We start from the raw sequence: 27,135 nt of genomic DNA, 5'->3' as shown, positions 1-27,135 counted from the left end.
GGATTCTTTACACTCTCCTGGTTTATGAACAGGCATATACGTATACACATGTGCAGTTACTCGCATAGTCACATGAGTATGTGAGTGTCACACTCATATTCACACACACTCACTGCCACAGTCCCTTTCAACTCCAACCCCAAGCAGCTTTCCCTGGATGTTGGCTCTTGTTGGGGTCAGTAAGTTGGCTGTCCTGCAAGCTGCGGAGATGCCCCTACCAGCACCCTATCTGGGCAGTATGGCCCCAGCTCAATGGGCTGGGAGCCAGGCTTTGGGTCCCGGCTATTGTCAGCTTTGGCACCCATGATGCCACAGCAACCCTGGTGCCTGGGGCAGGTATAGTGGGACAGGCAGGCTTCTCCTTAGGTGTGGAAACACCATGAAGACCCCTCGATCCTGTGACATACTGTGGCCCAGAATAGGAAAAATAAAAACTGCAGCAAATTTCAATTTTTCTGAAAACCTATTAGGAGCTAAGTGCTGGTCACTGTCCTCTTTCTCTCCACATGCTGGATAGGGAGGTGGGGTGCAGAGGACCATCAGATCCATCTGGAGCTAACTGCAAAGCCAGCCTTTCACCCCTGGACAGGGCATGGGGCACTGGCCCACCCTTATGCCCCAGGAACTGCACAAGGGTGGAGGAGCTACAGGGCAGCATCTCCTAAAGCTTTGTGGCCTCCCTTCTCCAGTATATTCCAGCCATTTCCCCTCAGTGGCCTTCCACAGTATGGCAGGCTCCCTGGGATCATGTCCCTCTCTCCCAGGCCTGAGGTCCTGGCTCCAGAGCTGGAAAAGGTAGGAGAAACGGTGCACCCTGGACAACAGCAAAGGCCTCTTAGCAGACATGTGTCGGCAGCTATTAGTGGACAGAAGTAAGGCCCATGGAGAAGGAGGTTCTGTGGGGAGAGGAGAGGCCTGGGAGTGGCTCTGAGAGATAAAAAGAAAAGAGAAGACTCCCTTGGGGCTGTGTCACTGGCTTCCCTCAGAGACCAGGGGACATACTGGTCCCTTCTGGGGGCATGATCGCTGCTGTCCACATAGGGGTATTGGCAATAGCATGTGAAACCTGCCCTATTCCCTGAGCTGGAACCCCTTCCTCAGTTGGGTATTTGTGCATCTCTGTGCTTGGCACAGGCTGGTTGGGGCTAGGAAGTCTAAGGCAGAGATTACCTGCTGAGACCCCTTCACTTCTTACCCTAGGCCCTGGGAATGCTGCTCAGGGCTAGCCCAGCCAGGAATTGGTAGTGCAACATATCCTTGTGAATAGCACGTGAAACCTGCCCTATTCCCTGAGCTGGAACCCCTTCCTCAGTTGGGTATTTGTGCATCTCTGTGCTTGGCACAGGCTGGTTGGGGGTAGGAAGTCTAAGGCAGAGATTACCTGCTGACACCTTTTCACTTCTTACCCTGGGCCCTGGTAATGCTGCTCAGGGTTAGCCCAGCCAGGAATTGGTAGTGCAACATATCCTTGTGATCAGTCCCACCGAGGCCAAGGACAGATGGCTAAGGAACTAGATGTCATGAAAGTCCCCAGTCCCTAGTAAACTGTGGTCCCTAAACAGTTAATGGCCAGGAGAGAGGACGGTCCTGTTTTATGTTTTGAGGTAGTTGGTTCCCAGCCTGGAGCTCTGGAGCTGGGTGGCCTTTGCTCACTGGCTAGCCACTCTTGCTTCTACCATATGTAAAAATAGGAAAGTTTTCTAGAAAGTTCTTCCTTATAGTAAGCATTGTCTTCCACACTGGAACTACTTAGGGAGCTAGCCCCAAGGATTTCATAGCTGGGGCCAGGGGTGTGATAGGGGCAAGCTGCTTTGGCCAAGTGGCCTATACCACCCTGCTTCCAAGTACCCTCCTGGTCCCAAAACAGCCTACCTCACTGTGCCCAGGGTCTGACTACTCTGGAACCCCTAGGCCTTGGTCCCTTCCCTGTTTCCCTCCATGGCCACACAGGCACACCTCAGAGGCTGTCTCAGCCTAAGGAACAAAAGTCGTGAAGAGCACCCTCAGTCCTCTGCCCACTAGCCTGGCCACCTTAGCCTGAAAACCCCTCTCACTTGCCTGCTACTCACCTGCTCCGGACATCTGCCTGCAGCCCTGGGCAGCTGTTACTCCCCTCCTTCCAATTGCTTACTTTCTCAGGTCATCAGCTACAAGCTGTCATCAGGCTCCTCCTCCCTGGGTTTCTGGGCCATGCCCCTCCTTGCTGGCCTTCCCTCCTGCCACATTTGGGACAGCAATTAACTCCTTGGCCTGCTCTGAAGTGGGGCCTCCCATCTTCTTGTGCCCAGACTCTTGCTGGCTGACATTACAGCCCCTCCCCCAAGGCCTCAGGGGCCACCAAGTCACTGTCCATTCATAGCCCTGCAGCAGGCCAAAAATGCACCTAAAGATATGCCCATGTCTTAGCCCCCAGAACTGAAATGTAACCTTATTTGGAAATAGGGTCTTTGTAGATATGATTGAGTTAAGGGTCTTGAGATGGGCGGATTATCCTGGATCATCCAGGCAGTCCTCGTGTGCAATGACAAGTGTCCTCATAAGAGGAAAGCAGAGGGAGATTTCACACATGCATACCCATAGAACAGGAGGTCACATAACTGCAGAGGCAGAGAGTGGGGTGATGTGACCACAGCCAAGGACCTCCTGGAGCCATTAGAAGGTGGAAGAGGCAGGAAGGATCCTCCCTTAGAGCCTCTGGAGGGAGTGCAGCTGCCCATGCCTAGATTTGGATCTCTGGCCTCCCAAACCAGGAGAGAATCCATTTTTGTTGTCAGTGCCCTAATCTGTGCTGCTTTGTGAAACCAGCCACAGGACACCGTTGTGTAAGCCCCAACTGGCCCACCGAGGCACTCCCACCCACAGAGCCCTGCCCACTGTACACTGTGGGCCTTCCCAGGCTGCTTAACCTCAACACACTCCGTGCTTTATGGTTTCGGAAAGGTCTAGTGGGTGATGGAGAGTGTGTCTGTGATGGCTCCTTTGGCACAATTCCTGTTGCCATAAAGACTCCAGCCTCAGGGGCCAGCTCAGTCCCCTGAGCATTAGTGCCTGTGTCCTGGTCACCATAGTGCAGAGGGCAACAGGGCCCTTCAGCACCCAGGCTGCTGGGGTTCTCCAGGGCCCCAGACGGTGAGGGAGAAAATGATTCTGTGCTGGCAGTGGTGGCCTGCCCTGTAAGGCCCCTTCCTTCAGTCCCTGCCCTCTTAAGACCAGAGCCTGGATCCCTTGAGGGCAGGGCCTGGAGACCAGCATGCGGGCCAGTGATGGCTGGATGCATGCCTCCTCCACATTCTCAGAGCAGTTCCTCTGCCTTGGCTCCTTGGCCCTGCCTCCTCAGGCCCTTCAAGGAGGGGTTGTCTCCCTTGGGGCCCTGCCCCTGCCCCTGTCCCCGGACTGCAGGACTGCAGATGCTGGCTGGCTGCCCCTCTGACAAGCCCCAACTTGTCTAAATCCAAGCAGTGGATTCAGCTTAGGCTCCAGCTGGGCCCCATCACAGCCAGAAGGCACCTGACCTGCAATAAGTGTTTGGAAATGTCCCCTTCCCCAACCCCATGCCCTCCTCAAAGCCTGCTCTTTGGCCACTGTCCCTTTCACAGAACAAATAGCCCCCCCCCCAGTGAGTCACACCTGTGACATTTGTTGTATGTGTATGTGTGTGTTCATGTGTGCATGGGCATGCGTGTTTGTGTGTTGGTTTCCGTGTGCTTGTGTGTTCATGTGTGTGCATTTGTGTTTGTGTATATGTCCTCCACCAGCTCTGGGATCCACCTAGCCCTCAGGTAGCATTTCTCATGGCCCCCTGTCCCTCTCCAGGCTGTGCCTGCTAAGGGCCTCAGGCCATGGGGCACCACAACCAACCTGATGGTCTTGCTAAAACTCTGCACCCCACTCTGCCCACTCTGCCCCTATCCAATCTGTTCCCAAGTCCAGGAGCTCCTACACAAGAACAAATCAGGCTGGAAGCTGTCCCCTGCACCCATCTTCTCAGCCCACCCATAGCCTGAGGCTCAGTGTGCTCACAGCCAGGGCCCTAAACAAGACCCAAGTCTCCAAGCCACCTGAAAGTGCAGGTAGGGGCCACCAGTTTGCAGTGACAACCTTGGTGTTGCCAGATTTTTCCTAAAGCCCAATTTGCATCAACTTTACTATTATTATTATTGAATAGTTCACAATACATTTGATAGTGGAGTAATTTATCTTCACACTGCAGTCAAGACTACTGCCCTTCTCCTACTACCCATCAGTCCTTGCATAGGGTGTGTGTCCCTGCCCACCTCTGGGCTCCTGTTCGTACTTACCACCCATATTGGGCTTGTCCCATGACCTTGTTGTGGCACCTCTACCCCAAATATGTCCTTGAGCTGTGATGTGGTGAGGATGGGCTGGTGAAGGTATATAACATGGAAGAGAGACACAGGAAAGGAGGGGCAAATTCAGGAGGGCTCTGTTGGCCCCACAGAATGTGTGCATAGTGTCCCAGAGCCCCTGACAGACAAGCAGGTGGAAGGGTCCCTCTCCTCTGCCAGGCCCTGGCACTGGCCACCCCTTCTCCCAGTCAGACAGGGTACTTGACTGAGGCCCTGACTCCTGGCCCCCAGCCAGTGCCTTGCCCTGTGCCTGCCCAGCTCAGCAGAGAGTGCTGAGCTGTGTAGCACATGCCCCAGAATAGTGCTGTGATGCTGCCGGGTGACATTCTATCACTGGGCCACCATGCAAAGTGGTGCCTCCCATCCCCAAAAGGAGAAATCTGGGGACATTGGGTTCCCCAGTGCCAGGCCAGGCGTAAGGACATAGTTGGGTGTGAGGAGTTGGCGCACACTGCCTCTGGGCTGTCTCTCCTGGGCTGTCACTCATAGCAGGCCCTGTTTTCACTATTTTTGTGCGTAACCTATGGCTGCCCAGGGAAGCCCCAGTTCCAACCTCCTGAGCTGGAAGCCCCTCCTGCAGGAGGAGGGGAAGAGTAGACTGGCTGGAGCCTGTGGCCACCTCAGCCTGTTGGACGGGCCTGCAGGGGTATTGTTCTGAGCACTGCCCTTCCACCCTGCCCTTTCCAAGGCAGACCCATGTCCCCGGTGAACAGGCTTCCCTAGCCCTGCCCTAACTCCTCACTCAGGAGCTGGTGTCAGCACACTGCAACCTGAGCTTGGCTCTCGTGGCACACAGTGTGACCTTCTGGGGGATCATATGGGGAACCAAGGCCAGTGCAGATAGGCACACATAGCACATGGCCCTGTTCCATGCCCCGCCCCTGAGAGTTGGCACTAGCATCATTGAGAGCCCCCAGACTGCACAGAGATAGATGTGCAGGCAGGGCCCTCCTGGGTTTCCAGACTGCCCTCCTGGCAGGAGTCTAGCCTGTCGTCTAGCCCGTGCTCTGCAGCTGGCATGTTCTTGGCAAACACTCCACTCTGGAAGGCCAGGTGCCACCTCAGGCCTGGTCTGCTTCTGGAGTCCAGTCTAAGGACAGCTGGGGCAACAGAAGTGCCTAGAAGGGAGGGGCAAGAGGTCAGCCTGGTTGTGAGGCCTCCTTGTCTAGCTCTGGACCTGAGGGTGACAAGGACCCTCCTTGGAGAGCAGGGAAAGCAACCAAGAGAAGCTCAAGGGCTCAGAGGGGGCAACAAAGAGGCAGAGTTGGAGAGACGGCCATATTGCACAGTGTTTCTTTAATTGAAAGACAACCACCGACCTCAGAAGCAGCCCCTCCTTGTGCTTGGTGTGACTGCTCACACTCCCCACCACAGTGGGGACCAGAAAGCAAGGGAGGGGGAGACCAGCCATCACGGGGTTACATGGGACTCTGTTGGGGTCCTGGGCCTCTCCTAGGGGCAGAAAGTCCCAGGGTCTGACAGGCCTAAGGCTCCCCTGCTGAGTAGTGGAGCAGGGGGCTGGACGTCTTCCAGGGCTGTCTGGGCTTGGGGGGCAAAGGCTGGGCAGGGTAGGCACAGGAGGCAGCTCCCCCTGGCTTAGTTGGGCAGGGGCTGGGCAGAAGCTAGTGAGACAGAAAGCAGATCAAGGAAGAGGGTCAGGGTATATGTGTGTGTGTGTGTGTGTGTACATGTGTAGCATGTATGCACATGTGTGTGCATGCACAGCAGGAGCTGTGGGGGTGGGAAGAGAGAGACGGAGAGAAAGATCCATAAAGGTGGAGGGGGGACAAGTCACTGAGTCCAGAGAGAGATAGATCTGAGGAAGCCCAGGAAGGACACAGAGCGGGAATGAGACAGAGAGACAGATGCAGAGATGAGGTGGGCTGGGGAGAGAGATAAAGAGAGAGGAAGGACTGGTCCCTGCGGGCCAGTAGAGCAAGATGCCTGGGATGAACAGACCGTGAGTTTTTTGAGTAGGAGCATGGGTGTTCAAGGTGACCAGGGGGCTGAGGAGGGTTGGAAACCTGGAAGTAGGTGAGAAGGAGGAATGCATGGCCTTGGCAGAGTCCACTGTATCCATCCCCACAGACCCCAGGGTAATTTTCCTAGGACTGGCTCCTTGGACAACTGGGCTTTTGAGTGGATAAGGAGAAAGCTTCATAGGGTGCCTTTGAGTGTCCATGGTTGGTGGCAGGGGCAGCTCTGAAGCCGAGGTGCATGTGATAGAGGCTGGGTCTTGTGCCTACCTGCACACTTGGGAGCCAGGAAGAGGCCATGGTGGGCATCAAGTTGGGGTCAGGGACCAATGGTGAGGGGCTGGGTTCGATGCAGCTGGGCACAGGCTTTGCTTTCTTGCTTTGCTTCAGAGTATCTGGCTATGATCCCCAGAGACCCCCACTGAGGCCACCATGGTGGCTGAAACTGCCTCTACTTTTTGTAGTTGCCAAACTGGATGGCCAAGCGGTCGGTGACGCAACGGAAGGTGGCGGGCTGCACCTCCCAGTATGGCACAGGGTTGTTGAAGAGGCTGATGCCATTGTAGTATGCCCGCTTCACCCCGAAGCCCACAGGGCAGAAGTCATTGACGCCCACCTTGGTGATGTTGTTGGAGTGCAGGTAGACCACCTGTGAGAAGAGGGCGTGGCCAATGCTTAGTCAGGACCTGTCCCCTCAGACTGGGTGGGCGCTGCTAAGTGCTGGTTTGGTCGAGGGCAGAGCCAGGGGAGCTGGGTTTCCCCCCACCCTGGGCTCTAGGCTTCCCTGGAGTCACTGTGTTGCCTCCACAAACGGGGGATGCACAGCAAGGCATGGGGCATGGACTAAGGCACTGGTGTGTGACTGGGACAGGGATGAGGGTCTTAGGTGGGGTGTGTGGTGGATGGGAGGTGAAGGTATGGGGTAGGGCCTGGGGTGCCAGGCCTGGCTCCAGGAAAGCACTCTCTCATTCCAGAGAGCTATAGTGCGCAAAAGGAGAAACATCCTTTGGAATGTCCTCCCCGTCCTTCCAGTCCTCAGGGGCACTTGCCCCCACTAGTCTCTGAAGCCACTGTTTTGAGCAGGGGCAGAGGGGACCAGCCAGACACTGGCTGGGTTGGAGCCTAGTGGTAGCAGAGAGGATGCTAGGCACTAGAGGGCGCTGGAAGGCTGCTGCGGCAGATCGGCTGACCCTGATGGGGCTGTCCTATGCGGGGTGCTGACCAGACGGCAGTGAGAGTGGGGTGCTCTTGCCAAGTTCACTCAGGTATCTGGCAGCCAGATACAGGGCTTGCACCTCCTCTTCAGCCCACTTCCTGCCCTGGGCTGTCCCTGTTTTGGCGTGGATCTGTGCACCCTGTTGTCCCGACCATTCTCCCAGCCCCCCAGGCCCTCCTCATCTTCCTGGTGTCCACTGCACCTATGAGACCCTCAGGCCACCTCTCGTCATCCTCCTCAGCATCCACCATGGAGTCCCTGCTCTCCTCCCCTCAGCCCAGATGGGAGTGCTGGGCCTGCTTCTTCCAGGCCATTCAGGGTAGGGGGAGAAGGGAGCCCAGATGTGCAGTCTCGCAGCCCGGGTGCAGTGCACCTGGCCCCTAAGGGTGCCTCGCCCTGGCCCTCACCTGCAGGAGCTTGAGGTCTGGGAGCCCAGCAGGCACCCTGGACAGCTTGTTGTTGTCCAGGTGCAGCTCCCGCAGGGTAGGCAAAAAACTTAGGCTGCCATTCTCGATCATGCGGATCTGGTTGTGGCCTAGGCCCAGCCTGCAACAAAGCAAATGAGACCACTTAGGTTTGAAGCTGGTGGGAACTGGGGCAGTGGTCTGGCCTGAGGGCACCCCCTCTGGCTGCACCTGTACAGCTTGGAGTAGCGGAGCAGATCTTCCAGCTCAATTGCCTGGATTTTGTTGTGGTCCAGATGGAGCTCGTTCAGGGTCTCAGGGAGATCTGCCCAAAAAAGAGGGTGCACTGGTATGAGTGCAGGTGCCCCAGGTGGTAGGAGGGGGCTGCCAAGTCCTTCTTCACGTAGCTGGGTGTATTCAGTGCCCCTGGGCAGGCAGACAAGAAAGGGTAGCCTTCCTACCTTTGGGGATGCCAGTAAGCTTGGCCTCTGAGATGCGCAGGTAGTTGAGCTTCAGGCCGTCAAAAGCTCCAGGTTCAAAGCCACTGTTCTCCAGGGGGTTTCCACCCATCTCTGTGAGAGAAGTCCCCTCAGCCCGAGAACCAGTGGCTGTCCACACACCCATCCCCCCACTGTTTTACCAGGCTAATTGTAGGCTCCTAGCTGTTCAAAGCTGCTGCCCCCAAGGGTACTGGGCCTGGTGTCAGCCTCTGGGGGCAGTGGGGGGCGGTGGCAAGTGGCAGGGGGAGGAGTGCCAGAAATGAAGATGGGACTCTCCAAGGCTACCTGGGCCCCTCTGGCTAGCACTGGTGGCTGAACACTGCCCCCGCACCCCCCGCCCCCAGCAAGGCCAACCATTCTTCACGTTCCCTTTAGCCACAGTGATCCATCCCTGCAGCAGAAGTTAGCTGAGAAATAGACCCTACTTTGTCTTGACTGTTTCAGAAGACTCTTGGTTTGGTCTCCCTTCCCCATGGTCCGAGACAAGTCGCCAGAATGTTCCGTGAGGACCACCCAGCTCCTCCATGGCTGTCCTGGACAGATCACTTTTCCTGGCTCCTTTCTGCCAGCCACTAGGGTGGGGACTGTTGCAAGGCTGGGCTGCACTTACCAATGCAGTTCATGTTGCGGAGCCCACTGAACACGCCCTTGGGCACCTTGCGGATGCGGTTATCATGGATGCGCAGCTCCAGCAGGGAGCTGGGCAGGTTGGGGGGGATCTCCACCAGGTGGTTCTTGGAGATGTAGAGTTTCTGCAGCTTCCGCAGGGGGCTGAAGGCCTTCTCATGGATCTTGGAGATCTTGTTGTTCACCAGGACCAGAGCCTGAGGCAGATTGGGCAAAAGAAGTGAAGGTGCTGGCTTCCCATCCCACTCCCCTGGTCTCCTTTCATTCCTCTATTGCCTGAGCTGCTATTGATGGTGCCCAAGGTGTCTGAGCCGCCAGTCTTTGAGTGGCTCAGTCTGTTTGAGGCAGGGCACAGAGCAGGGAGTCAGGCAGTGCCACTGGTGACTAGCATAACCGGCTGCTTCTCTGTGCCTCAGTTTCCCCATGTGCACACTGGCTGTATACAATAACACCTGTTCTCCTTTGTTGCTGGGAGGAACCAATATGGTTAGAAGGGAACTGAGCTGAGTGATGCCGTCCTGTACCTATGGGCGCTCTCACACATGCTAGTGAGCCATGACCACAGGGGGTCCCACCACATCTGGCTCCAGACTTCTCTCAGAACTCCATAGGTCATGGGCCACTTCCTGTCCCACATATCTGTGTACACACCCCCATCAGGCTTATGCCCCAGGCTGCAGGTCTGTGGACACCTGGCAGCTGCTTGGAGAGGGCTTCGCACAGGCACTGGAAGGGCAGCACTCACGTAGAGGTGCTGGAGGCCTTTGAAGTCATCCTTACGGAGCTCAGTGATGTCGTTGTTCTGTAGGTCTAGCAGCGTGGTGTCAGGTGACATTTCTTTGGGTACAGACTTCAGACCTGGGGGCAAGCACCACCACCATGAGCATGAGCATGGGGCCACCCAGCCTGCTAACTCTGCTGCTACAGAGGGCCAGGGACACACTCACATGCACACAGGGGCTCTAGCACACACAGGGACAAACTCCAGAGCCCACAGACAGAGGCTTGCTGCCCCTCTCGCTCTCAGCCTCGCATCACAATCCCCATCCCTGTCCATTCTCAGGAGGCAGACATGTGTTCCCCTTAGGAGGGGCTTTCCCTGTATACCTTCCCCCTACCACCAAGGACTGACCCAGGTCAGAGCATTGAACAACGCGTAGGTGGCAGTGGCAGCCGAAAGGACATATGGCACTGAAGGTGGGAGTGACAGAGTCCAGATCTGGAACCCCCGAGGTCGTGTCGGCACCTGACGCCTCTTCATCGTTCATCATGAGCAGCCCATCGTCCAGGGTGAAGTCCCAGAAACCCTTCTGTTCAAAGGGTAGGGCCCGGCTCAGGGCCAACAGTGATGCGAAGAGCCACAGTGGCTGCATGGTGGCTGTGCCTGGAGCCGGGTAGGGGGTGCCAACTGTCAGCTTCAGCCCTGCCCTCTGGACACCTTCCCACCCATCTTTCCAACCCAACACCAAAGCCCTGTGCCCACATCCCTCACCACGGACGGCCAGGCCAGACTGCAGGGCAGGAAGCCCAGGCAGGAGGGTAGTGCACTGCCCCGTTGTTGCCGGGTGGGGGGCGTACCTCCTCTTGTTCCTTTGCCCTTGCCTCCCTGCCTGGGTGGGACTGGTTTCCCTGGGCAAAGAGATACCTTCTCAAGTGGCAAGTCTGCAGCCCCACCCTGTGGAGCCAGTCTGCCCTGGGGTGGAGTCAGTGAGGCTGAGAAGAGGAGGCAGAGGGGGCACTCATTGCTGGCCCACCATGCCTTGAAGCATTCACTTCTCAGGAGACCACGTGGCTGCTCTGGCCAATCCCTCCTTAAGAGCTTCAGGCTCTGGGCAATGCAAAGTTAGTTGAGTTAGGCGACCATGAGTCATTTCCTTCCCTGCCTGTTCCTCCTTCCCCTGTGCCCACATTCCTCTGAGGAGGTCTAGAGGCCAACGCAGGGGTGGTGGGCTGGAAAAAGAGAGGGGTGTCCTCTGAGGCAGAGGGCAAAGTCAGCCAAGGCAGCTCCAAGCAAAGGGCCTACTGCTCCCCCTTTGGCTCACAGAGCCCTTCCTTCATGCCCATGGCCTCTGCTCCCAGAGAGGCCCTCGAGGGGAACAGGTTGCTGCCAGGGTGGCAGGACAGGGTCAGGCTTGTCTGGAGGCCCCCCAGACTGAGATACTGGGTGGGGGTGGAAGGAAAGCTGCCCTGCCCCAGCCTGCCTCCGGCACCCACTGGTGCCTGCTCCCTCCTCCTCCTCAGACACAGGCCCCCTCCCCTAGCCTCTCCTACCTCCCCCATCCTTCCTGATTCCCTGGCAAAGGCTCAGGTTTTGTCTCAGACTCACTTTCTCATCTGTTAAATGGGAATAAACATGCCTGCCCTGCTTACCTCTGGGGCTCAGCTGTCGGACTTGCCCTGGGTGCATCTGTGGACAGAGAGCCCAGCTGCACTAGGGACCTCTTGTAGGCCGAAACTAGCCCCATTCCAAGGTGACCCTCACTAAGGTGAGCCGCCTTTTTTTTTTTTTTAGTTGTTGGCCAGGGCTGGGTTTGAACCTGCCACCTCTGGCATATGGGGCCAGCGCCCTACTCCTTTGAGCCACAGGCGCTGCCCCGAGGTGAGCCTTCTGAGCCCAATTGCTGCCTGCAATGGTATAAAGGAGGCCCCAGGGTGTGGAGGGCTCTGAACCCTAGGCCAGCACCCTCTGGGCAGCTTAGAAGCCTGCTGCTTCTCAGGCAGGCCCAGTTGATGAGGGGGCTAGGCTGGCCACCAGGAGCTGCTGCTTGGGGATCCTGACTACCAGCAGGCTAGGAGCCTGGCTGGGTGTGGGCACAATCCCAGGAGAAGGTTGGGATAGAGGCTTATCCCACTGCCCTGCAGGTTTTCTTGGGTATGTTGGGGAGGCATCTGCCCATACACATCCCCAGGGAGGCCCACATGGCCTGCCCTGGCCCTCATTCACCACTGCTGGTGGACAAAGGGGCCTAGGGTGAAGCTGGAGCCATAGGCACTGCCGGGAGTGGAGTGGAGAGGCCTCACTGCAGCTGGCCAAGAGCCCTAGCAGGCCCCAGAGCCCAGGGCACAGGGCCATACAGCCAGGTGGGGTCAGAGCCTGCAGCCTAGCTGGACAGAGCCTCCATTACTCCTTCAAGCTTCAAGACCCCAGCATCACACTCCAGGGCCTGCGAGCTGCAGGCAGGCCTAGCAGCACCCAGAGCAGTGGCCAGAGGGTCTGACATGGAGTAGGCAGAAGGACCTGAGCTCACCTACCTGCAAGGAGCTCTTCCCCTTGGTTTGCTACCACCAGACCAGACCAGGCCAGGCCAAGCCAAGGCTTCCCATGCCTGCTGCCTCCACGAAAGGCCCTTGCCCAGGTGCCACTGGACTCCCAAGGGCTGGGGGGAGGAAGAGGAGTGGGGTGGGAGAATAGGCAGGGGATGAAGAAGACAGGAGAGCAAGATGGAATGGGAGAGAGGGTGAAGACTCCTTAGCCTCCTCCCTGCCTGACCCCCCTGTAAAAGCTGCTATTTCACAGGGGGTGTGAGTCAGGGCTGGAATGCCCAGCTGAGCTCTGGTAGGCTGGGTGCTCACAGTTTACCTGAACAAAGAGGGTGGGGGTGCTCCGGCCAGGCCCAGGGGAGGTTGTAGGGAGAGGCTTGCTTGGGGCTGAGGAGGGCTGGTGGGGACAGATGACCATCTACCTGCAGTGATAGATAGGTCTTCCCCCAGGGCCCACGTGTTGGCCTGGAGGATGTCTCTTCAGGGAACCCTCACTGGGGACAAGGAGTCTCCTCAGAGGGCACTTCTGGCAAGGCGAGAAGCCGGTTATGGAGATCCCTCCACCAGGGTGAGATTGGCCACTGGGGCCCCAGGTAGGTCCATGGAACCCGCGTTGGCAGAACAGGATGCTAGAGGAGGTATGCCAGTTCAGAGCAGGGTGCCTGGCGTAGTACAAAGTTTGGGAGAGGGACTGGGGGAGAGGCCAGCTCTCCTCCCTTGGTTCCAGCTAAGGCTTACCCTAAGGGGGGAGGCTGAGGACTTGGATGCCCATACACCAGGGCCCCATGACAGAAGCAAAAAGACAAGGTTTGGCTGGCTTTCCATGGCTTATAAGGTTGGGCCCAAGGAGTGGGCAGGCTGGAGGGGTGGAGGAACTGGGAAGGCCTCCCAGCACAGCCCTCATCTCCCCTCAGAGAACTGGCACAGAACTCAGTGCCCAGAACTCTGCAGGAGAAGGGGCAGGCCAGAGGCCAAGCTCACAGAGCCAGAGGGAGCCAGAGGACCCCAGGAGGAAGGCTCCCCTGTGGCCAGCACATTAGTATTCCCATTTCATAATGAGAAAACTGAGGCTTAGGGAAAAGGATTGACTTCTCCCAAGTCACTCAGCTTGAGACTTGGAACCTGGCTTTGGCAACTCCAGGCCTTGAGCTCCTCAGCCACAAGGTTCCTGGGAAGTTCTCTGGTCCCGGCTGGTTTTAAAGTGGGCAATACAGAGAACCCTGGGGGGAACACCTAGGTCTGGCAGTGGCTGGCGAGATTGGTGTAGACATGCCTGCCAACCTACACTGATCCCTTCCCACCAATGCATGTACACACATGGGTGCACACACATTGAAGAGGTAGGCAGGGCCACAGCCCGGAAGCAGAAGTAACACATGGATAGATGCTGTGAGTTCCATAGCAGGGCCCTCTTGTCCTCATCTCCCCCACCATTGGCCTCTGGGCCTCAGTTTCTCTTTCTTGGCCTCTCTTGGTGTGACCCCAAGGACTTAACAGAGGGCTTCCAGTCCCATGAAAGTGTGCTGTGAGCTCCCTGGATGCCACCTCCCCAGAGCAAAGGAAAGAAGAGGTAACTGGCGGGAAGCCTCAGGCCTCATGACCACAGGTGTGAGCAAGGGAAGAGGCTGGGCTCCCTGGAGCTGCTGCCACCACCCAAATAGGGCCCTCCTTGTCTGCCCCTCTGAAAGCCAGTGCAGTCCTCTGTGCAGGATTGCTCCAGGTCACTGCCAAACAAGAAGTGTTGGCAGCCTCTGAGAACACGGAGAGACCATGCCAGGCATTCAGTCCAGGCCAAGGGCAGCAGGAGCAGGACTTGAGGTCTGGCGGCCCCAGGAGTCTGCCTGCAGATGTGTGACTCGTGGCTGCCAAGTAGTGGACACTGGACACTCTCTTTGGTCTCAGCTCAGGGTGTCTGGCCCCACTGGACTACCTGACCTGAACTCTGACACAACCAGCTCAGCAGGGCCACTGGGGTTTACCCTTCTTCCTTCCCCTCTGACTACTAGAGCCCTCTGGGCCCAGCCTGTGCTCTGCTGCCCAATGGCTCTAGCTTGCAGGCAGGTGTCAGCTGGAGAGAGGGGTATGTGCCTTTCATGGCTGTGCTCAAATGTGGGAGCAGCTACCTAAGGAACTGGGGACTGGAATGTGGGGTGTATGCAAGAACTGCTCCATCTGCATCCCAGCCACACTGAGCCCCCGCCACTGCCCTAGTTTGCTGCTCAGGGTTAGCACGGTCTAGTGTGCTGCTGTGGGTCTTGCACTTTGATGACAGGCTGGACCTGGATGTGGGTATTAGAGGCTGCAAAGAGCTGACACCACGGAGGTGGTGAGGTGACCTGGTGCATCTACCCCTGACCCCACCCTTCTAGGAAACCTCTGGAAAGGAGTTGGGAAGCAGATGACCATGGTCAGCTGGGAGCCCTGGATTTTCTGGTCCCTCCACACCTGGACCTCCTCCTTCTCCCTCCTCACTGAGGAAATCCTAGGCTTCTCCTTGCTCCATACTGTCACCTCCCAGGGGTGGGGCAGGGAACTTAGCCCTAGCCTGTCCCACATTGACTATAAGAAGAAAGTGGTACTTTTACCACTAGACTAAGGGGTAAACTGAGGCTTTGCCCACAACTCCTGCCAAGGCCACATGGGGGTAAATGGTAGAGCTGCTCGTGTGCCTAGAACTGCCCTCTGCCACTGCAGACATTGCCATAAGCCCCAAAGCTGCCATGTCTCACATTCTCGGGTTGTACAGGGGGCTCAACTCCACCCCCAGGGTGTGGGAGAAGAATCCTTGGCAGCTCTCTCACCCTGGCTGGAAATACGCCGCTTCTCTTTGGCTGCCACCATCTGCAGCTCCCACTGCCCATGAAGCCAGAAAACCCTCCTTAGCCTCAGGACATTCGCCAGACCAGCCCGACCCTCTTGCCTCTGCCTCTGTCTACAAAAAGTCTCTTAGAAAAACCATCATCTTGGTGAAGGAACTGCCACCTCTGAATACTTCAGGGCCCCAAAGGAGGTGTTCTCAGCTTGGCCCCCAGATTCTGGAGACCTACCTGCCTTCTTCCCTATAGCTCACCCAGGGTAAGGGGGCTGGGGCCCTGCCTTCTGGGAAGAGAGTGGCCAAGCACCTGGGTGAAGAGGTTGGGGTTTCCTGCAGCCCCTCTCCTGCACTGGGTCCCCACCCTTTCGGGGTTCCTGTGAGAGTGTCTCCTTGCCGGCCAAGCAGGGACTGAGACTGCTAGAAGATAAATGGTTGCTGCACTGCCCTCCCAGACCTCCCCTGTCTTCAGGGACAAGGCTTTCTTCCTTCAAGTCTCACTTCTGCTCACAAAACACAGAATCTGCCTGTTCTGCCCTCCTTGGCCTTCTGACCACACCCAAGACCAAGCAGGTGTGGGATGCCTGGCAGCTCTGGGGGAGCAGGGGTAAATTCAAAGGTCCCACAGCATCCAGGCTGGGCCCCTCAGGCTTAGCCCAGGCCAGTGTTTCTGCTGAACTCAGATTTAAGATGCAGCAGACTAGGAGGGCTGTCTGCAGGAAGGCTGGCTAGAGCCCCCAGGTTTCTAAGCACAGGGAGGGGCAGGTACCTTTGCTGGGCCTGCCAGTGGGCAGAGGGCTATTCTGTAGCATTTGGGAGAGTTGGGGTGGGAGGTGCCCCTCCATGGACACCCCAGGAACTGTCCAGACTCAGAGCAATGAGGAGGGTTGTGAGAAGAAGGCAAAAAGTGGTGAGGGCCCTGGGGTGGTTTCCAGGAGTGTGGGGTCCCAGAGGTCATGAAGGAGGCCTGAACAGGCCCCTCTAACTGTGGATTGAGACAAGGAAAGGGATCTGCTGGCCCGGAAGGGGAAGGTAGTGTGATGCACAGCCTCCGCCTCCAGAGGAGGTAGCTCAGTGAGCCCCTGTACCTTCCCTATAGGACTCTGGGGAGCTGTTTTTTTCTGGTGGGCTAGAGAAGAGCCTAGCCTTGGGTCCTGCCAGTTAGGCTCAATGAGCCTCAGGCCAGGAGCAGGACTGAGCCACCCCATTGCAGCACAGCCTCCTCTGCAAGACCCAAGCCTGCGTCTGGCTACAATTTGCGGAAAGGGCTTTGTGGGTGGCCAAGGTGTGGCCCCTCTGATCTACCCTAGCCTAGTGTCTGAGCAGAAGAGGACAAAAAGTGGGGATACCAGACTGCCCCAGACCCCAGACAGTAGGATGGGGAAAGAGCCAGCAGGATCCCATGCTGGCCTGCCTTCAGAAGGAGCTGCTGCTCGCCCGCACCCCATGGCCCACAGCCCACGTCAGGGTGAGGGGGAGAGACACCATCACCCCCTGGCCCCTCCGCTGAGAAAGACCCCTGGCTGGAGTGTCCCCTTCTCACCAGTGGGGCTGCTAGGGCTGCTGGGCTCAGTGGCCAGGCTGGAAGCTGGGGGAGGGAACAGCTCAGGGCAGGGACTCAGCTTTCCTGCTCTAGGGTAACCAATGAGGAAGAGCTGAAGGGGGCTGTAGAGTGCTTGGGAAGGCCTTTCTGACAGTCAGGGTGTGGGGGGCTGGTCGATGCCCAAGGGTGGTCATGCTGGGAATCCTGTGTGGCTGTGGACAAGTGATTGCTGAGACAGGCTGGTTCTAACAGGAGTGGAGAAGGATGGTGGGGAGTGGACCCAAAAATCAGGGGAGTTGGAGGGGTTCTCATGTCCACCCAGCCTGCACAGGGTGCCAAGGAATCAGAAGCCCTGACAGAAGACTTTAGGTGCAAACTGTTAAGTGTGTGTGCTCATTACAAATCCTTCCTCAGGGGACATGATGCTATCACTGGGAGGGACATGTTATGGACTTATTTGAGTGACTATGGAATGTCAGTAAGGAAAGGAAACTTTCTTGCCTTGATGACATCCATTTTCTTTCCATCTTTCCCACGAGTGACTGACCCTCCAAGAGCAGTGGGCTGCTGGGAGGATTGAGTAGAGGTTTGGCCAATGTTCATATGTTACCTCATTTGGTGGTCAGGGGCTGGCACCTTGACTCTTTGGGCCCCTAAAATCAGCCAGTGTGGAAGTGCTGGGAAAGAGTGGGGCCTCAGGCTCCTCACCTCCACAGAAGCAGCAGGAGGTTAACCCTGCTCCTGGGGGCTTGGGGGTGGGCAGGTGGGCCAGGGAGGCCAGGGCTACCACTCATAGCTGACCAGCTTGCCTTAGGAGCCCTCTCTGCTCCCTGGCCCTGCTGAGGCTGTCCTGTGTCTTCCTTTCAGTCCACCCACAGGCCTGCTGTACACAGGCATGCTCCACATACAGGGTCCCCTACTCGTGTCTCAGCTCTCCCAGGGTATGCCTGGCACCGGAGGCTGTATGTCCCCAGAAGGTGCTCACCTGCACCCCTGGATGCAAGTCCCCAGGAAACTTCCTGGCCCTCAGCATCTCTAGCTTGGCATATCCCGATTAGCTGCTAAAGGCAGAGAGCTGGCAGGCCAGGGAGGGGCAAGGACAGAGGAGTTGGGGGGGGTTCTGGAGGACCTAAGTGGCCTGGCTGGCCAGGAGACAGGACAGCAGGCTAGAGGGCAATCTTCCTGGCCTGAATGGGATCTGCCAAATCTGCCCCAGGTCACCTGTCCTGTTCAGCAGGCACCCAGCCCTGCCCAAGGAACAGTGAGGAGTGCTCCTATCCCCCAACCTTCCAGAGCACTCAGTGGATACTCTCAGTGCTCTGTCCCCTGGGTCTCTTGGAAGGCCCCTCCAGGGCCCTAAGCCAGGTCTGCCCAAGGGAACATGGCATGGTTTCCTGATTTTTGTCTCTTCCCTTCCCCTATCCATTCTTAGTCCCAGTCCAGGGGGTTCTGGAGACGACAGGACTGAGTCCCCAGTCAGCCTCACTCAGGGCCCCTTCACCCTGGGCTTTGCAGACCCACACCTTGCCCAGGAGGAGCTAGAGGCAGGGCATCAGCCTGGGGTGAGTGAGGAATATCTGGGCAGTATGTTTGGGCGTGCCTGGGAAACCAAGTCCCTCAGCCCACACTGAAGACCAGCTGAGGCCCAGGTCTCCTGGGCTATGCTCCGCAGGCAGGCACTCAGCAGCCCTCCCCACCAGCCAGGCGCCAAGTCGAAGAGCAAGGAGGCGCCTGGGCAAAATGCGTCCCGGGAATTGTAGTGATGGGACAGAGGTATTGGCAAAACCGGGGTGCTAGCCACCCAGTGATGCTCTGGGGTGGCAGCAGAGAGGAAGGACCCTGAGGGGGAAATGAGACAAGAGATGGACCAGGCTGGGCAAAGAAGGTCAGAGGGGCTGGAGGAAAGGCGCTTGGAAGGCGGGGGTGGGGGTGGGGGTGGGGGGAGGGGGCAGGGGGGAGCAGGCAGGAAGGACAAGGAGCCGGGGGCCACAGGGTGGGGATGCAGGGTGTCCTGGGGTGGGAGAGGGATGCATCTCCCGGTTGCCCAGGGCAGCTTGAGGCCAATGTGGGGAAGTGGGAACAGCGCAGGGGTGGTGCAGGGCCCTACCTGGGGAGGGGAAGTAGCCAGGCACAGGCTGGCTAGTTGGCAGGCTGGGATGGAAGGCCGTCTGTGTGTCTGTCCGTTGTCGGGCGGACTGAAAGCAGTGCTTGCTCTTGGGCAGTTGGTGGAGAGAGGGAGACGAGACGGAGGCGGCAGGAGGGAGGCTAAAGGCTGAGCAGGCGGGCCGGCGGGAGGGGACAAGGGAGGCGGTAGGGAGGGAGGAAAGGAGGGAGGGGGCTGGTGGGGCGGAGAGGGCTGGCGGTGGTGGGAAGGAGGGGGCAGGCTTCTGGGGGGGGCCCTGGCAGCTTCAAAGGGAGCAATTTTCTTGTAGACGGCTGGGCTGGGCTGGCTAGGCTGGCTGGGCTAGCACCCCCTCCCCCGCCTCCCCCCACCCCACCCCCGCACATAGCAAACGGACACATACTCACATTCCCACAAGGACCCTTGGTGTCTCTGGGCAGGCACAGCCTCTGAGAGTCAAACTTTCCACTGCCCAGATGGGGACACTGAGGCGCTCACTGGCATCCAGCCCAGCAGAGAAAAGAGACAGGGAAGAAAAGAAAGGAAGATGAGGGGGAGGTGGCCTTATGTTTCTAGGCCTGGGAGCGGCCCCTGGGATTCTGTACTGAACTCACCTGGAACCTGCCTCATCTGGGCCTAAGCAAGGAGGTGGTGTCTCCAGGATCAGAGAGGTAGCTACTATGGGTTTCTGGAAGGGTTTGCTCTAGGCTCTTGGGCTCTCTGCACCACCCTCCCTCCCACCCAGCCTTTCCTCCTGTAAAGAGAGGCAAGACTCTCCTCTGTGGGATAGCAGGATGGGGCCCAGCAGGGGGCTAGCAGGAGGGCTCCACAGATTCTGGGGTCTTCCCTAGTCTGCCTGCTCTGAGGCCTTGGAGAAGCTTCAAGTGGGAAAGCTGATTCAAAGAAGAGGAACCTTGGGAGTCATCCTTCTTGCTCTATCCATGCAGGTCCCCTAGGACATGACAACTACTCTGTGGGTGGGCATTTCCTCTGACTGAGCCCTGAGCTGCTGGTCATTTACAGGGGCTGAATGGGTCAGCCAAGCCTCAGCCAGGCCACCTCCTGAGACCCAAGCGAGTCCAGCCCTGCCTATGTCTAGCGCCTAGGTCCTTAGCATGGCATGTCCTTCTGCCCAGCAGTGCCCTGTTCCTCCCCTGGCAAGAGCAGCTTCTGAGAGATAAAGGTGAGGCCTGAGACTGAGTGAGGGACCGAGGTAGGAGTGACACTGAGGTTTTCAAAAGGAGAACTAGGGACCCAAGAGAGAAAGCTGCACAATAGGAAAAAAGGCTTAAAAGTTTTTGTATCTCTGCCCCCACCCCTCCCCATTTCTCTGCTGGGTTTGGACCCAGATGCCAACATGGATAAACATGTCAGCACAGACTAGAAAGAAGGTCCACAGCATGCATGGAAACATTCTGCTCAGTGGGAACAGCCAGCCACAAAAGGCCACAGAACATCTGCTTGCATTCACTGGCATGTCCAGGATAGGCCCATCTATAGGGACAGAAGGCAGATTTGAGGGAATGAGGGGGGATAAAGAGGTGATGACTAAATGTACAAGGATTTTTTTTTTTTAGGAGATGAAAATGTTCTAAAATTAATGGTGGTGATGGTTGCATGGTGCTATGACTATGCTAGATAAAATCCATTGACTTGCACTTGTTAAATGGGCAAAGTGTCTGCGACACTCACTGTGCCCCAATAAAGCTGTTCCAGATGAGGTGAGCCCACTGTCTGGGGAGTGGGTATGGAGTCCCTGCCTGAGCCTGATGTTCTGGCAGGTGTAAAACAGCCTTGAGTATGAGTATGGCAGTTGGGGCTTTGCTGAGGAAAGGTCTAAGGCAGTGGGAACCCAGGAAGGAGGCCGCCAACTGCCCCAATCTGTGGGGTCCTGGGGCTGGGCCAGGTGCCCTGAGGGGGGCTGGGGTGCTCTGGTTTCTTACCTCCCAGGGCATGTACCATGCCAGAAGCTCAGAAAGCTTACTTGGAGGTGACCTGCAGCAGGCGCATAGAAAAGAAGGATATTGCCACTGGAAGGAAGAGCACAGGTGAGGTGCAGAGGTTGTGGGGTGCCATGGGAACAGGTGGCCCTCTGCCATCTCCATCACACAGATCTTACCCTTAGTCTCAGGCAGGTACCTTCCTGTTGGGTGCAGAGGACACATTATGTACCTTGGAGCTTTTGGCTGCATTTGGGGGATGCTTCTGGAGCAATACTTCTGTAAATACGGTTCTTGGGCCTGGAAGGTTCTTCTGTCTGCGGTTTGCAGTCTGCAATAAGCCATAACTGCACACCCAGCCCAGGGCCCACTGAGTCACTCATCCTGGCCCTCTAATTTGGGGGCCACTCCCAGACTAGCCAGGCAGCACCTCGCTCCTTGGGCCTCCCTCTATTACCCTCCCCAGGCCTCTACTGTCCCCAGAAGTACTGATGAAATCAGTGCATCCTTGCTGGATAGCAAAGCAGGCAGCCTCCTGCCCTTCTGGCCTCCCAGGGCTGGGAGGAGGCATGGGGAGAGCAGGCATGGGGGGGGGTGAGGCAGGAAGGAAGATCAGGCATTTCCTGAGGCCCCCAGGGCTCTTGGGAAGGAGATGACACACACAGCTGTCTTAGCTTCCCGGGAACCAGGGCAGACAGGACACAGAGGAGGGAGAGGCAGAGCCCAACCCCTTCAAGCATGGCTTGTATGTGATGCTGGGACACCACTGGATAGGCCTCCAAAGCTCTAGCTAGGATACATTCCCCAAAGGGCTGCAGACGGTCAGGAGGTACTTGCCTCTCGGCCAGGAGTCCCCTTCTGCTCTCTAAGGGCACCAAGGACTCAGCTCTTTCCACCTGAGAAAAAGACCACTCATGTGTGATGAGGGCAACCCAAGTGGCCTGTGTAGGCTTCCAGGGGAAATTGTCCTGTGCCAGGTATCTGCCCCTATCTGGGCACCAGGGCCACACTGCTGGCTCCCCACTCCAAGCAGTCAGCCCTCACCTGGCCTTGACAGGCGCTGCTATCCTAGCTGCCTGAGGAACACGCCAGGGCAGGTGTGGGCCAGCAGCCAGTGGGGACAGTCCTGAGACCGGAGGGTAGGGCAAGGACATGGCAAGAGGGCCAGCAGCTCTCCGAGGCTCCCTTTCCTAGTCAGGGGAATCTAAGCTACTTGCTATCATCCCCTTGGCCTCTGTACGGAGCAGAACCTGGAGTCAGCTGCAGCCATCCCCCCATGGCTGGCTTGCAGCTGTTTGTACCCTGGCTTCAAACGAGATAGGAGAGGCTCAGGAAAGAAGCAGGGCACACCAAGGGCAGGCTGAGAACCCCCTAGTCACGTGTTGGCCTTTGGTGCCAGTCCTGGAGGGCAAGGCCTCAGTGCCTGGGAGGTGGCCCAGTATGCATAGACTCCTATGGGCTCATGGAAGGCCCCCTATAGAGGTGGCAGCAGCTGAAAGAGCTCCCTGCTGGAGCCTTAGCCCGTCCACCTGCTTGTCCCCTGTCTCTAGGGCCTGGAAAGAACAACCCAGACCTGGGCTTCAGGAGCCTTCTGCCCTGCTGCCCCTATTCTCTATGGTTGGATACTTGTAGAACCCTTCTGTCTATGCATACGACACCTCCCCTTCCCTGTCTGTACTGGTGGTGCTAAGGGAAGGGACAGAGAGACAGAGAGAAGAGCCAGGCAGGAGCGGGGAGCTGCAGCAAGCCATGCCTCAAGAAGCAAGGTGACCAGGTGAACAGGTGTGATGAGCACACACAGGACAAGGGGTCTCTGTCATGGGAGTAGCCTTATGCCTCAGCCTCCAGGACACTCCCACCCAAGGATATGCCACACACACCTTTGGCTTCTTGAGCAAGTGACCCTGCCCAGAGCAGGCTCACTCCCAGCCTGCTGGCTTTGTCCTTGCCCAATGCCCACATGCTCAGGGCTGGGCATGGGCAGGGGAAGGCACCCTTCCTCCACTTGAAGGTCTCTTGAATGATGACCTGGAGGCCTGAGGTAGTGTGAAAGTGACACTCAGGGGGTGCTCTGTGTGCAGGGATGAGGGCAGTTATGGACATGTCCTGAGGACAGCTGAACTGGTGCTGAGTGGCCAGAGCCTCTGCTATCTGGAAGCTTCCCAGTGCTGGATGACTGAGGTGTGGCTGTTGAGTGCTGGCACTCTCCATGCCAGGAGCTTTTTTTGACCTTCCCCCGAGTATATAATCACACAGCATCTCTCCCTTCTGGGCCATCAGGGCTGTAATTTCATGGCCTGAAGGGGGCTCTGAGGAGGCTTGGCCTGTGCATGTGGCTATCTTTAGAGAAGCATGGTCTAGGGTGTGGCCAGAGGGAGGCCATGAGGTACCTGGGGACCCCATGGTCTTCCCTTGGGGGAGGCCAGACCCCAGGAGCAGAGCCTGGCTCTGCCTATTGTTTATAGAGCAATCTTTGGCCTAGGAGAGGCCAGCACCTGGTCTGAGGGCCTGACAGTCCAGTGTCTTCCAGATGGTCTCTGTGGGGCCACTCATCCCGGGCCTGCTTCTCCTGGAGGAGGGGGCTCAAAAGAAGCTTGCCAAGACACAAGCATAAGGCAGAAGGGAAGGTTTGGAACAGGACCTAGGGGCCAGCAGGGAGCCCAGAGAGGGGGCAGGATTCTGGCATTGTGGCCTGGAGAAATGGAGCAGAGGTACAAGTTCCTGCTGAGGTCCCTAATAGGAGACATAGGCCAGCCCAAGGAGTGCCTGGCTCCCTGTCCCCCTAATCCATCCTTGACCTTGTCAGCCTTCTTTGTGCCCCTGCTGATTCCCACTGTCCTTACTCTCAGTCCCACCCCTGTCACCTCAGTGTATATCTGGGAACTGAAGAGTGCCTCCTTTCTTGCCAGCTGGTCCCAGTCACTCCTACCCTGTTGTCACCACTACTACAATTGTGACTACAAAGTCCTCTTAGATGCCCAGTGCTTTGGGCTTCCTGATTGGACTATACCCACTACTGTACCCTTGGATGGAGCTAGAACCTGCTCAGAAGAGGAGCACAATAAGCACTGCTCCTGTAAGCAGTGGTGGCAGTGAGTGGTGGATATAGGAGGGTGACGTGTGGGGAAGAAGGGATGGGTTCTGGGTTCTGGGCAGCTCTATCCTGCCACCAGGCACCCATTGGGCGTCACCCAGGCTAGGGCTCTGTTCAGTAATGTCCCTTGCAGTGGCAACCTAGACTCTGGTTGCTAGACTGGTTGCTGGCCAGCACCTCCCATATCCCTGCAGGACTGAGCCCCCAGCCCTAAGCTTCTGGGCCTCTTAAGCACCCCTATCCCAGCTATGTCCCAGCTAATGATGACATGGGCACAGAAAGGCCCAGTCCCCTTATCCCAACTCAGAGTACCCATGGGGTCAGCTGAGGCCTGGCTAGGCCTGTATGGCCAGTCACAGCCCAGCTTCTATTTAGGCCGGTGGTGATCCCAAGAGCTAATCCCTACCTCTGAGCTGGCAAGTCGTAGAAGCATTGGTCTCCCACAACCTTGCCTGGATGCTTAAGCAGTGGAATAAGCCTGGGGGACTACCTATGGGTGGCCTGCCTATATCCTGCCTTTCTACAACCTGGTGAGGGCCCCTCTTACCTCTCTTTCCCCCTGCCAGGGAAGGCCAGGGATTGGGTTGCCGTGACAAGCAGGTGGCTCCCTTGCCTCTCTGCTGACTGCTCTGTGGAGGCAATAATGGGGTGGATGGGATGTTGAGGACACTCCAGCTTGCACTTTCTGTGCCTCCAAGGCCTGACTTGCAGGGAGGACAGTGGGGAGGGTGGGGGCTAGAGGGGCAGTCAAGGAAGAGGGGTCGTGAGAGCTGGGAAAAGTAGGCCAGCGCCTCAAGGGCTGCTGACCTCTGACCCAGCCCAAACAGGAAGTGCCATATCTGCAGGGCCCAGGCCTAGAGGAGAAGGAATGCGGGGATGCATCCAAAGCAAACACTCCGCCAGCTTCTCAGGCCTCTCCCCACCCCCAGCCTGGCCCTTTCTCTGCTGAGAACGTGGATGGAGAGGGGATGGGGAATGGGCTGCAGAGTGGGCCCAGGGTGACACGCAGTTCCCAAGCCTACGGCATGGTTTCTGCTGCAGGCACCATCCTACCCTTCCTCCTTGGGTCCAGTAGCTTCAGGGAGAGAGAGGGGTCCCTTCTGGGGTGGAAGAGGGCAGGGGACAGGCAGGCCACCTCCAGACAGAGATGGGCATACTGAGGGCAAAGATGGGACTGAGGTAAGGACTGAAGGGACACAGATGGAGCAGGGGGACAGGGAGCTGGGCACTCCTTGGCCTGTCTCTTGCCATGGCTCTGGGCAGGACCCTGCTCTTCTGCTGGTTGCTGTCCTATTGCATCTTCAGTCCCTGTTACCTGGCCATCTCCTGGGTCCCAGCCTATGAAACCTTTACCCCCATCAGAGGCAGGGCTGGGCCTGTCCCGTGCTCCCTGCTGGTGGTGACCCTACTGTCTTTTCTTGTTCCCAGCACGGGCCAGTGACATGGAGAACTATGCATGCTGACCCAGTGCCCCTGCCCCCTTCCCAGCAGACCCCTCACACAGGCAGGGAAATTGCCCCAGTGGCCTGAGGGGGCTCTGCAGCCCCCATACCCCCCAGCATGGCTGGATGGTCCTGTCTTCCTGGGGAGTCATAGCACACAGCAGGGTCAACAACTTTGGCCAGAGACAGTCACCACTGAGCTCCCAGGGTTGGGCTTGGCTTCCCTCAGAGCAAGTGTTCACACCTCAACAGCTGATTAATGAATGCTACTCCCTATCCTCCCTGGCACCAAGTAACATGGGGGCACAACCTGGTCCCACAACAAGTGAGTTGTAGCATCTCAGGCTCATCTGTGAGCTATGTGTGGGTGTACGTGGGGCCAGGGTGAGGGTCTTGGGGCCAGGCATGGGAGGATAGGGAGAGGCAAAGGCACTCCTCCAGAGGTACCACTGTGCAGAGGTCACCAGCCCTGCCTCAGTTCAGGTGTAGGACAAAGGGTAGGTGCCATGGGTCCAGGCCCAGGGTGGGCATGCTCTCTTGGTGAGCAATGGTGGTAAAGAAGCTCTCAGAGAAGCTATGAGACCTAGGTCCTCTGAATCCCCCGCTGACAAAGTCTTAGGTGTGGCCCAGGCACTCCAAGGACATCAGAGAGCCAGCACATGCAGCTTAGATCCAGGAGGGAGATAGGCTCATGGGCTTGAATGGTGTGCATTTATTTATTTATTTATTTTGTGGTTTTATAACTTTATTTGATGTATCTGACAATCACCAGTTAGTTCTCATCCACGCTATTTATAGACTTTTGAAAGTGGTAACAGGTACATAGGTAACCAAAGTATAGAGCTTGTTTGGTGAATCTTCATCTTCATTACATTTTCTGGAAAACCGTATGTGGGTACTGTATGGGACATTCCTTATGCCTTTGGCCCAGACAGCTTTGTTGAGCCTGGTATCAATACACACATCTGGAGTCCCCATCTCTCTTTCATGGCAAATTTCTGGATCTCTTTGAGTGCCTGAGTGGGCCACTTTTTGAAGCCAACTCCATGGATACACTTGTGAATGTTGATGGTGTATTCTCCAGTCACCACCTTGTTGATGGCAGAATGGCCTTTCTTCTTGCCACCCTTCTTTGTGGGAGCCATTCTGCCAGGCCCAAGTTGGAAAGAAAGCACGAAGTAAATTTATTATGTTCAAGCACACACCAGTGCTGCCTCCCCTCCCCTCCACTCCCATTGCCCCCACCACTTCCTAAGTTAAGGGATGTCATCAGTCAATGGGAAGCAGACACAGCCAAAGCAGCACAGGACTTCTTGATCTTTCTCCCAGTGGTGCAAAGATCAAGTGCAGCTGAGCCTGACCCCCACCCCTCTGTTAGTAGTGAGTGTGTTGGAGGAAGGTGGGCAGGGTAGGCTAGGAGCCCTCCCCTTTCCCTGCTTGGGCTGGAGGACCCACATTTTGGTAGGAGAAGGAGAAGGCTGCGACACCAGTCAATGAAGTTGTTCTCCAGGTGTGTGGAGATGAGGTTGGAATCCTGGGAATCTGGAATCCACATGTATCACAGATGGAATTCAGGGGTGCTTATCTGTGAAGAGGGTGGCAGGGCATAACAGGGGATATAAGATCCCCAAAAGAAGAGGGAGGCATCACACAAGAAGAGGCAAAGAGCCTTGTGCTGGGTGAGAAGAACAGTAAGACAAAGTTACAGAGGCTAGAACTGGGGAGGAGGCCCAGGCAGGCCTCTGATGCTGCTGTGGCCTCCTGGCCCTTCCTAACTTGAGGCACAGCATCAGGACCCCAGCCCCAGCCCTGTTGCCAAATCCTGTTCAAG

General features: G+C 57.1%; 1 protein-coding gene and 1 pseudogene across 5 annotated transcripts; both read right to left on the bottom strand.

The window, feature by feature from the left end:
• Positions 1-5,644: 5,644 nt before the first annotated feature.
• BGN (biglycan) lies at positions 5,645-24,581 on the bottom strand. 5 transcript variants are annotated; one of them, XM_023508461.1, is made up of 11 exons: positions 24,410-24,581; positions 20,948-20,971; positions 20,772-20,823; positions 19,236-19,325; positions 10,223-10,474; positions 9,836-9,948; positions 9,074-9,287; positions 8,425-8,535; positions 8,195-8,288; positions 7,967-8,105; positions 5,645-6,992 (listed from the first exon to the last, which is right to left on the bottom strand). In XM_023508461.1, the coding sequence occupies exons 5-11, from the start codon at positions 10,461-10,463 to the stop codon at positions 6,795-6,797; spliced, it is 1,110 nt and encodes a 369-aa protein (XP_023364229.1). In that variant the 5' UTR covers positions 10,464-10,474; positions 19,236-19,325; positions 20,772-20,823; positions 20,948-20,971; positions 24,410-24,581; the 3' UTR covers positions 5,645-6,794. The 5 variants fall into 5 exon arrangements, with proteins under 5 accessions (XP_023364229.1, XP_023364230.1, XP_023364228.1 ...); XM_023508462.1 differs by lacking the exons at positions 19,236-19,325; positions 20,772-20,823; positions 20,948-20,971; positions 24,410-24,581 and adding exons at positions 10,736-10,918; positions 11,461-11,497; positions 18,814-18,935; XM_023508460.1 differs by lacking the exons at positions 20,772-20,823; positions 20,948-20,971.
• A 1,515-nt stretch (positions 24,582-26,096) lies between these two features.
• Positions 26,097-26,449, bottom strand: LOC100961714 (annotated as a pseudogene).
• Between the last annotated feature and the right edge of the window lie 686 nt (positions 26,450-27,135).

The sequence above is a fragment of the Otolemur garnettii genome, unplaced genomic scaffold (genome assembly GCF_000181295.1).
Source record: "Otolemur garnettii isolate 467f Iridium unplaced genomic scaffold, OtoGar3 scaffold00249, whole genome shotgun sequence".
Lineage (NCBI taxonomy): Eukaryota > Metazoa > Chordata > Mammalia > Primates > Galagidae > Otolemur > Otolemur garnettii.
This window is presented reverse-complemented; position numbering and strand designations above follow the sequence as displayed.

Excerpts from the sequence above, each read along its gene's own strand:
- BGN (XM_023508461.1), bottom strand. The coding sequence starts at position 10,463 with ATGCAGCCACTGTGGCTCTTCGCATCACTGTTGGCCCTGAGCCGGGCC. Across the intron at positions 9,288-9,835 it reads AAGGCCTCCAGCACCTCTAC|GCTCTGGTCCTGGTGAACAA; the intron begins GTGAGTGCTGCC and ends AATCTGCCTCAG. Across the intron at positions 8,106-8,194 it reads CGCTACTCCAAGCTGTACAG|GCTGGGCCTAGGCCACAACC; the intron begins GTGCAGCCAGAG and ends GCTTTGTTGCAG.